Here is a 10996-nt window from a genome sequence, read left to right on the forward strand (position 1 = left end):
TTTTTTTTAGCCAAAAATATACTGAGACATTAGTTCTATAATCTGCATTAATTATTTTTTTCTTTCTTTTTTTTTTTTTTCTGAGACGGAGTCTCTCTCTGTTGCCCAGGCTGGAGTGCAGTGGTGAGATCTCGGCTCACTGCAAGCTCTGCCTCCCGGGTTCATGCCATTCTCCTGTCTCAGCCTCCCGAGTAGCTGGGACTACAGGTGCTTGCCACCACGCCCGGCTAATTTTTTGTATTTTTAGTAGAGACGGGGTTTCACCATGTTAGCCAGGATGATCTTGATCTCCTGACCTTGTGATCCGCCTGCCTCGGCCTCCCAAAGTGCTGGGATTACAGGTTTGAGCCACCGTGCCCGAATGATTTCTTATATTGCTTTCAATCATTAAGGTTTTTTTTTTTAATGCTTTAATTTGGATTCTTTGCAACTTGTTCTTTAGGTGAAATTAAAATAGAAGAAAATCCCTTTGCTGTTTAAAGCTTCAGGCTAAAGAACCTCAGCTTATTTAGCCAGTTCATCTAAGACTCACCTTACCTTCTTTATGTAATTTTAAAACATACAATTATGTTGTTACTGTCTATAGTCACCTACTATGTACCCACATTTTAAAAAAATAACTTAAAACATTTAGTAAAAGACTCACCTTACCACACCACACTTGTTCAAGTTCTCTCTTAATTAAAGCTCTACACATAATTCACAATACATAATAGTACCAGCAGAAAAAAAGCTGTTAATACTGGGGTCTTATTTAGTGCAAATAAAATTGATGTTGGGTAGGTACAGGTGTGCAAAGGACACTGATGTGGGCTTCACATGCCTCATCTTTAAAATATGAAATAAAAGAAACATAATGCTTACAGAAAACAAGTGGTTTGGATCCCAACCAAGCAACTGCATGTGAAAATATTTTATTAGTTATATGAGACTATAAAAGTATCGTTTTAATGTATATATGTATATGCATATATGCCTATCAATAAGGTATAATATTAAATATGTTAAGAAAGTGTCAAACAAGTATTAGAATTGTGATGTTACATATCTTATATCTCCAAATATACCCCAAACTTTTCCAAATTTTTATATTATAATCCTTTTAGTTGTTTATTCATTTTTTCCAGTAAGAATTAATTTAGCATAATATAGAATCCTAAATAATTAGTAATGTTTAGCAATTTAAACAGATATACAAAAGTGTGGCCGGGCACAGTGGCTCATGCCTGTAATCCCAACACTTTGGGAGGCCAAGACTGAAGGATCACTTGAGGTCAGGAGTTCAAGACTAGCCTGGCCAACATGGTGAAACCCTATCTCTACTAAAAATACAAAAATTAGCTGGGCATCACAGCGGGTGCCTGTATTCCCAGCTATTCAGAAGGCTGAGGCAAGAGAATCACTTGAACCTGGGAGGCAGAGGTTGCAATCAGCTGAGATCACATCATTGCTCGAGTCAATCATAAAGTACACAACTGTTCAAAATAGAAAGAGTAGTGAACTGTTAAGAAACTAATATGCTGAAATACATAGGAATCTAATTACTGTTAAATAGTGCTGTGGTTTTAAACTGCTTCAGTAATACTCAATGCTCTATTAAGTCAGACGTCTCCCATGTTAAACTGGCATATCATAATATTTAGTTTTACGCTTTTGGCAGAAGTCTTTCAACGAACAATAAGAATACAATTTTTTTCTTAGAATCATGTTAATTTGCATATTTTGAAATTTGGATTCTGGAAAGGGTAACACAAATGATTTGATTTTTTCTGAAAATCTTTTCCTTCTTTATAAAAAGTTTTCTTTTCAAATTAATCCTTAGATATTTATTATAGTGAATAGGAATGTTAACTACAGAATACTAAATTACTGAGATCAACTTAAAAACTTTCTGGTTTTGACTCATTGACGTTTGTATATCTGTGTACATTTGTTTTAATTGATTTTTAAAATAATATCTTTCCAATTACTAATGACCATAAATTATTTTACTGCCATTTATTTTGAAAAATACTTCAAAATACTTTGTATTTTAATTTTAAAACAGTTGGATGTTAAAATGCAATATTTTAATCAAGAAGAAATATCATGAGAAAACATTTGTAATGAAGAAGGTAAGAGCTATAGAAAGATGAGGCTTCTATTATTTACAAAGCTAATCTTTAATATATGATTATTTTTTTCTGACATACATAAATACCACCATTATAAAACAGTTTTAAAGTTAGTTTTAATAGACTGCTTTCTTATATTGCTTTTCAAAGAGAATAATGAAAAATAACCCCTAATAAATATTATTATTATTCAAATCACATTTGGCCACCAGAGCCATTATTTCTTAAATCATTATACTCTGGAAGAATTGACAGAAATACAATTTCTCAATTTAGGTTATGGAAATTACTTTCAGAAATAGACATTAAAGGATTCCAAAAATTTTAAAAATAGCTATCAAAACAGCAATCAGTGGAGCAAAGCATATTCTTGTAAAAATCAGCTCATGAATGCCATCTGCTTTGCAATAGGATCCTGGCTTAAACACTAGAACAAAAAGATTTTAATAAGAAGTTTGCCTATTACTAAAAACTTTCTAAAATTGTTGAACAAGTCTAAGGGGATGAAATAGCTTCAACAATTAATAGCCTATGTACTTTTAAGGCCACAGAGAGGTGATAACATTTTAATTGTAGCTAATTTTTTTTTTAGCACAAAAAGTAGTGTGTACTATCATTGCCAAAATGTGATATTTCTTAAATATACAAACTAATTTTTTTGATAGAAAAATCACTAAGAAAACTGTTATACTTTAAGATACATAAATCTTGAAATAAATTAGGTACCTACTAGCTCTAAACAAATTCTTGGAATTTACATTGCTATGCAATAGATAATGTCACTTTTCTCCCGGACTCTGTAGAGAGCATGCTACACTAACCTTCCTGATTGAAGTTATTGATCATCTGGGGTAGGATGTAAATCAGTCTCATTGTGCAGAAGAAAGAGAAAGGGTGTAAGGAAGGCATTTTGGAGCTCTGGTTTATGGAATTGTCATAAACACGGTACTAGAGATAATCCATAGATACACAAAAATACTAGATGGAAATAAATGGAGAAAGTGTAGTGTGGTCCATGTACGAAATGGAAGAAAAGCACAGAGGAAACAGAAGTAAAAATTGTAACACTGGGCTGGGTGCGGTGGCTCACGTCTGTAATGCCAGCACTCTGGGAGGCCGAGGCGGGTGGATCACCTGAGGTCAGGAGTCCGTGACCAGCCTGGCCAACATCTCTACTAAAAAGCACAAAAAATTAGCTGGGCGGGGTGGCAAGGACCTGTAATCCCAGCTACTCGGGAGGCTGAGGCAGGAGAATCACTTGAACCCAGGAGTTGCAGGTGAAGTGAGATCGTGTCATTACACTCCAGCCTGGGCAACGGAACAAGAATCCATAAAAAAAAAAAAAAAAAAAAGTAACATTGAATTACACAAAATGAATAGTGGGAGGATGAATATGGTTTTGTTAGCTTTTGCTTTGTTTTTATTTTTTGTTTCATGTGGGAGTGAGGGATTTATGAATCCTGCAAAATTGAAAATTATGTGATGGATAAAGAGGTCCTTTGGCTCATTAATTAATCAAGTTAAATTATTATTATAGAGCACCTATTATGAGTCAGGTATCTTTCTGGACACTGGGTATACAGCAGTAAAGATATTAAACAAAAACCCATAAATTTTGGTGAGGGAGGAAAGACAATAAATAAAATAACAACAACAAAAACAGATACAGTATCTTAGATGATGATAGGCAAAATGGAGAAAAATAAAGAAGGCCATAGAGATAGAGTACTAATTTAAGACAGGTCAGTCAAGAAGACCTCATGACTCAAAAAAATAAATTCAAAAATGGCTACCAGGTATAGGAATCGGCAATTTCCAGAGAAGCAACATTACATACTCCAAAGAATATGAAAGATACAGTTACCGGAACTTTTGAGAATTATTTCTACCAACCCATAAAGTAAAGCTCTTTAATGATAGTTGGTGACTTTTTACTGAAGAAACACAGATATTTGCCAAATGTCCATCTGAGAAAAGGAGAATCCACATTACTGGATATCTACAATTGTCAGACTTGGTGATGGGAAGGTAATAAACCTTATTCACTTAATCTTTACAAATAAACCTTTGATCATTCTGATTCTACCCATTTTTAACTCTCTCTTACATAAAATATTCCAAATGAAGAAGAGTTCTACTGATAAATTAATAAAAATCACTGTCCACATGCCACCTTTCATTAAAATGTACACTTCTTCCTGTGCTTTTGCTAAATCATGATGAAAATACAGTATTACTAAGTCATACCTAGGGAGCAAGCTTAAACCCAGAAGAAATAAATTCTGACTGTGTTTGTGTCTCTTGGGATTTTTTTTTTTTTCTGTGGAGTGAAGTGAAAGATTTAAGGAAACAGGCGGTAATGTTTTTCCATTTTTACTCAGAGCTAAACAATTAAATTTGTAAGAGTAAGTAGGCTGCAAGATAAAACTGTCTGGTTACGTAAATGTCAACAAATAAAATTTGATATCAGACTGACAGGGTCTTGAAAAATACCCAAAACAAATAAAATATCATTCCATATTTGGCTGTGAGCAAACAAAAAGTACAATATAGTGCTTGGATATATTTTATGGGTCGAATTTTGTCTCCTCCAAAAAATGATATATTGGAGTCTTAACCCTTGATATCTCAAAATGTGAACCTATTTGAACATAGGGTCTTTACAGAGGTAATCAAGTTAAAATGAGGTCATTAGAGTAGGCCTAAATCAATATGGTAGTATCCTTATAAAAGGGAAATTTGGGAACACAGGTAGACACATACAGAAGGAATACATTTCTGTTGTTGAAGCCACCCAGTTTGTGGTACTGTGTTATGAGAGCGCTAGCAAACTGATACAATGCATGGGCAATAAGAACAAAATGATCCTAGTGGTAGGAAGTCAAGCATGAAACCTGCCTCTCTGATTCATCCTGTATCTTTACAGTTTATCACCACGTCTGGAAAAGAGTAATGAATAAGGTAATGACTGAAAACAAGCAAGAATTGAATTTTAAAAATGTATAAACCTAATTGATGGAGATTTAAACTGGAATTTTAAGGACAGAAGAGGAAATGCCAAGATTTAAAAAAATCAAGCATGATACTGAATTAAGAATAAATAATTAGGAAATGTTTAATATGTCTCAGAAGAAACTAATAAAAGGATAAGAACTATGAAATATAGAGTCAGGGCACGGGTTTAGTAAAGAGCCATCATAAAATCACTAGACTACTCTGGGACTTGTCTTATCCGTAAGGGCTTGCTAATAGCTAAACACCATTCAACCTGTATTCAGTGTTTCAGATGCCTATATAAAAATAAACAAAGTGAAAGTGATACTTTAAATAAGGGACATATTAACTTAGATTATCAACAAGACTTGCTAAGATTTCATTGTCCAAGTACGGCAATGAAAAGATAAGCAGCCAGAGTCTTTTCAATATAAATCTTATCCCATTCCTTCTATGATTATAATCTTCCCTTTAATAAATTTATTCAATAAATGTTGAGCACCTACTTCATGCCAGGCACTAGTCAGGCATTTAGGACTATAGTGGCAAGAGAAGCAAAATTCCTGCTCTTGTAGAGCTTATATTCTACTGGAGAAGAAAGATAATATTCAATTAAATACACAATATAATGTATTTAATAAGTAATATATACAAATTTAGAGGCAGAAATAGAGATTTATAGTAATAAGCAGACTTCTTTAGAGAACAAATTAAGAAAAGTCTCTCTGTGGAGGTAAAATTTGAGCAGAAATCTGTATGTAGGAGTCAGCATATGTATATCTGGGGAGACAGAGGCACAGACTCGTGCCCTGGTTGGGGGCAAGATTGGCACATCCAAAGAACAGCACGGCCTGTGGTCGGAGCAGAGTGAGGAGGGGAAAAAGTTTGGAGAGTGACCAATGAGGTCATGAAACAAGCAGAGATCACATCACATATAGCCTTGTTAAGAAATTTCTAATATATTTTGAATTTGATGAGATCTTAATAGAGTTTAAACTGTGCTGCAAGTAACATAATCTGATGTACATTTTAGAAAATCACTCTAGGTGCTGTTTAGAGAACTGATGGCAGTAAAGGCAAGTGTAGAAGAAGCCTAAGGGCTGTGCACATTGTAAATAAAAGATGATGGTGGCTCTGGTCTATGATCCTCATAGCCATAGGAAGTAAATCCAAACTTTGTAAGGCAGCAGATTAGATCTCCAGTGATCTGGCCCTCACTTGCCTTTCTGATTGTATTTACAGTAAACCCTTTTCTCCCCCTCTTTGCTTTATGTCTGTTCATCAATCTGAAACTTTGTCCATTTATTCCCTCTAGTTACAATGACCTCCATTTTTCTCTCCATGGTCCAGCAGAGGTCTCAATCTTCATGACTCAGACCTCTTCTTTGCAACCTCTCCTGACACTTTCAGGAGGAGAACAGATTGATTCAGAATCTGACAGAGTATAAAACTTATCTTTTACAGTGTATTATGTGTGTCACTGTGTTGTTTCAGTGCCTACTGAGTGGTGTAAGTTTTTTAAATCTTACTGGTCTGTGAAAATTAACAACCTGTAAACTACTGAGCTAGCCTTCTTAAATTCACATCACTATGAATATCCCTAAGAAAATTATTTTTTTAGTATAGTTAATACTTAGTAATTCACACTCATAATTAAGAAATTAATTTATTTACTTTAAAATAGACTCAAAGTATGTCTAGACATTTGCCTAGAAATTATAAAATTCACATCTTAGACTCATAGTCTCTAGAGTGTTAACAACACTGCCTGTGTATAAAATGATCTACCTGTGCATGTAATAAGACAATACCTTTGAATCTGTATACAACTATTCCATATTAAAGAATGCATTTAACTTGACCAACTGGAAAAAAGAACCAATGAATTGTGCTTTGAGGCTCAAAACGCCTAGGGTTTTTCAGATTCTGGGTATTATTTGGTAATTCTATTCAACTTCCTTTATGATTAGCTTATCAATATTTCTGACACAATCAGTAATACAACCTTTACAACCCATTGTATCAATTTCCAAGTGGATACATTTCCAAATCCAAAGTGAACACTTTGTGAGGAAAAAAATATTGATAACTTGAGACTCTTTTTTAGCTGAGCTCATTTGAATTAAGGGTACAGGGATACATATTATGTAAATAGTCAATATTCCACCTGGAAAGCCTGTTCTTTCTAATGACAGAAGTCTTCACTATTACTTTGAAAATACTGCCAAAAATCATATTTCAAAGTTGTTCACATAACTCTTTAAGTGAATTTCTAGGCCAAACCTATAAAAATATATACCTACACATTATATAACTAACTTAAAAATCACTTTTCAACTATATTAATAGATTAAATTCCAGAAACAACACTATGCATAAAATAATTCTCTGTATACTGGATGAAATCTCAATACAACAGAGGTTTCCTGATTCTACAGCTATTACCTCTCTCCTTGACATGAAGACAGTTTTAGTTTTAGCTTATACTACTTTGAGAAAAAAAAAACCGTAATAACGCAATTCTACTAGAAAACTAGAAAACATAAATAAATTTATAATTTACTATTATGACCATTGATGTCTATATACCTACAAGTAGACTTACAGTCATGTATCGTGACATATTTTTCAGCCCACAGCCAGTGTTTAACACATATGGGTCAATGGAAATGTAACACCATCTCAGAAAAACCTACTTAGAAACTTCAGGGTTCAAAACCTAGAGCTCAGTAATCATGCATTAGGGGAACTTCTAATTTGAACAGAAGTCTTGTTCTAAATTGAGCTATTATATCTATCAATCACTTTCTGAATAGTTATGTATATTAGATTTTCTTAAGTAGGAAATATCTGCTTTATAGCTGATTATGCACATTTCTTATTCTCTGTTATAGAGATCTTCACAGATACATCTGTATATGTTCTTCTCCCCTTGAAGCATACCTATATATTTGAAAATAATTAATTTATATTATTCAAAGAAACATGAAAAATTATTTTTGCTTCTGTGAGCACTAGGACTAAGGTTTACCTGAGTTTAGATTAATAAAGTTGCCAGAAATAAAATAAGCATGGATGGACTATGATGATTATATTACACTTTTATCTGCCTGCCTCAGAAATGTTCTCTTTTGACCAGTAAGTGTTCCAAGCCTTTTAATGAAAACATTCTGGCTGGAGGAAGAGGATACTGACCAGATAATTTCTAAGGGCTTTCCCACTAAATATCCATGGTCTAAATTCATAGTCACCTTTTGCATTATCTGTTTAATGTTTCCTATCATGCCTGAAAATGAATATTAATTATGTTTACTGAAATCACAGCTACAGTTGATATTTGGGAGATTTCGATATAAGAATAAGACTTTCAATTTCATTGTCTTAAAATAATAAACTCATTTTGCTTCACATAATGTGTTTTCTTTCTTTGGTATTTTTAAGTGAATGTATGGTTTTCTACACACACGCACACACACACATGCAAGCGCCCACACGCACACACACACGTGTGCGCACACACACGCACACACACATATACACATATATAGTGTAAATTTCTAAGGCAATAATCTTCACCCTAATCTAGTATTAGGTTTCTAAGGTACCAGGAGCCTGATTGCCTCCTAAAAGTCTGGAAACACATGATTAATAACTCATCCATTGCCTTCCAACTGAAAAGAATCACTCTTACCGTATAGCCCTCGGTATACTGAAAAGGAGCCCTGGAACTTTCGTCTGCTGTTGGACTCAGAGGCTTGGGGTCAGACATAGAACGCTGCATCATCTTGGCTGTCTTAGGACTTGCTGGGGGAACTTTAGCCATATCTGGATGCAGTACTTTCTGTGGACTTATATCATCAGGGAGGGGTTTTTCATAAGGTACAAAGGCTGATTCTAAGGCTTTGCCTGGTGAAAGTGGTGAGATGGGTGAGTAAAGGACTTTGGGGGATTTGGGTGGGGAAGGAGCCAGCTGTACTGTGGAATCTGCCCGGAGGTGAGATGAATAACCAATCTCTAAAGGTGTTGGGCGTTTCTTGTCTTTGGGTGGAGATGTGGCACTCAGATATTGAGGACTTTGTGTGTCTGAATCTGCTTCTGTTTGACATCCTAAACTGCCCCCTTTGTAAGTCTTTTCAGGTGCTGAAATGTGTTTAATTATTTCTACCTTGGCATCCACTCGTGCCCGTATGGAGGGTGTTCTTATGGTTCCAACTGGTTCAGTTTGCACAGATATCTCTGCTACCGTTTGAACTGCTATGCTGGAGACTTTGGAAAGGGGTTTGGTCTTGTCAGCCTCTGTCATGCTGTCACCATATTTCCCTACACGAGCTTTCCTCCTTGATCTAGTAGGCATATCCCACTCATCCTGATCTTCATCATCAGTTTGGACGCTTGTATCCACACTCTTTTTAGTTCTCCTTCTCCTACTCACATAGCTCCGATCTGTGGCATCTTCGTCATCCGTTTGTACACCACTGTCCACTATCTTTTTAAAACTTCGGGGATCATCTGTCATATTTTCTCCCATGTCATCATACTGTCCTCGGACTTTAGCTCCAGAACTTCTCTTTTTGGGTTGTTTTTCCTCTTTCACAACAACATCTGTTAGAGGTATTTCTGAAACAGTGCTCAGGATACCAGGTGGGGCAATGTACTGAGTAACACCATCAGACTGAACGGTGTACCATCCTTGGCTTTGTGGTATTTCAATTGCCACAACAGCTGAAGCTGTGGTGGTTGCATCTTCAGTTGCCCAAAATTGACTGCCTTCCGGAGCAGCATACTGACCTTCCAAAATTGCCTGCTCTGTAGTGGTTTGTGGAGAAGCAGTTCCAGAAGGGTCATAGTTATACTGGTAGATCTGCCGAATCTTTTGCTCCTCCAGCTGCTGGTGAAGCTGTTGTTGCAGCTGTTGGATCTGCTCAAGCTGTAACTGTTGCTGAGCTAACGTCTCCTGCCTCATCATGAACTGGGCTTGCCGCTCTTCTTCTTGCTGATAGAGAAGGTGTTGCTTCATAGACTGCAGCTCCTCCAACTTTTTCTGAACCATGATCTTTTCTTGTTCTCGGAACCTTTGAATTTCCTGACGTTCCCACTCCAATTCCTCAGCAAAGCGCTGTTGCTTAATTTTCTCCAGTTCCAGGAGCTCACGCTCCAAGTCTAGCTGCTGCTGTTGTTTATCTTCTTCAGGGACAATTAAAAGAGCACTTTCATCTCCCACCACTTCAGGAAACACTTCGGATGCTGTGGTTAAAGTGGGAACAGAGTCTATCGTCTCAGCAGTAAGAGACTCCATAGTAATAGTTTGCAAACTGGCACTGATATCAATACCAGTTACTGCAATGTCCGTTTCAGATGCACCTGTTGTTATAAAATATGATCTAGGCATTGGCTGGCTATGGTGCATGGCAGGTAATGAAGTCACTGCATCAGCCGTATGAATACCAGACAAATCCCTCACTGTGGTGCTGAAAATGGAGCCAGGTTGTGTGGTGATAGCAAATGTAGAGGGTGTTGGAGTTGCTACTGAAGAATAGACAACACCATTAGATGACCTCAAAACACTCCCCACACAATACTGGGGTCCTGGTGGTGGTGTCATTCTTGCTGTGGAATACTGTGGGGTACTAATCCCAGCTCCTGAAATGACTTGTCGTGTTTCTGGATATGGACCTGTAGTCTTGCTTGAATAATCCATTACCTCACCTGAAATACAGGGCAGAGTTATAGTCCAGTTCCCAGAATGAATGATGCTTTTTGAGTTTGAAAACCCTCTCATCTTGATGAACATAATGAATGAGACTGCATGCAAATCCACAGGGTAACCTAATTAGATGCGGAATGAAAGCAATGTTGAACATGCAGGCGCATGCAGGTGATTTTGAGCA

General features: G+C 36.1%; 1 protein-coding gene across 4 annotated transcripts in view; it reads right to left on the reverse strand.

The window, feature by feature from the left end:
- Positions 1-10996, reverse strand: part of PCLO (piccolo presynaptic cytomatrix protein) — a 412454-nt gene that overhangs the window by 188675 nt on the left and 212783 nt on the right. For 2 of the 4 annotated variants that reach the window (XM_055114599.3, XM_034964339.3), the window contains exon 6: positions 8800-10814. In XM_055114599.3, the coding sequence (XP_054970574.2) occupies positions 8800-10814 (2015 nt within the window). The remainder of the gene's footprint in view (positions 1-8799; positions 10815-10996) is intronic. The other 2 variants (XM_057302898.2, XM_057302897.2) reach the window with 2 other exon arrangements.

The sequence above is a fragment of the Pan paniscus genome, chromosome 6 (genome assembly GCF_029289425.2).
Source record: "Pan paniscus chromosome 6, NHGRI_mPanPan1-v2.0_pri, whole genome shotgun sequence".
NCBI classification, from domain to species: domain Eukaryota; kingdom Metazoa; phylum Chordata; class Mammalia; order Primates; family Hominidae; genus Pan; species Pan paniscus.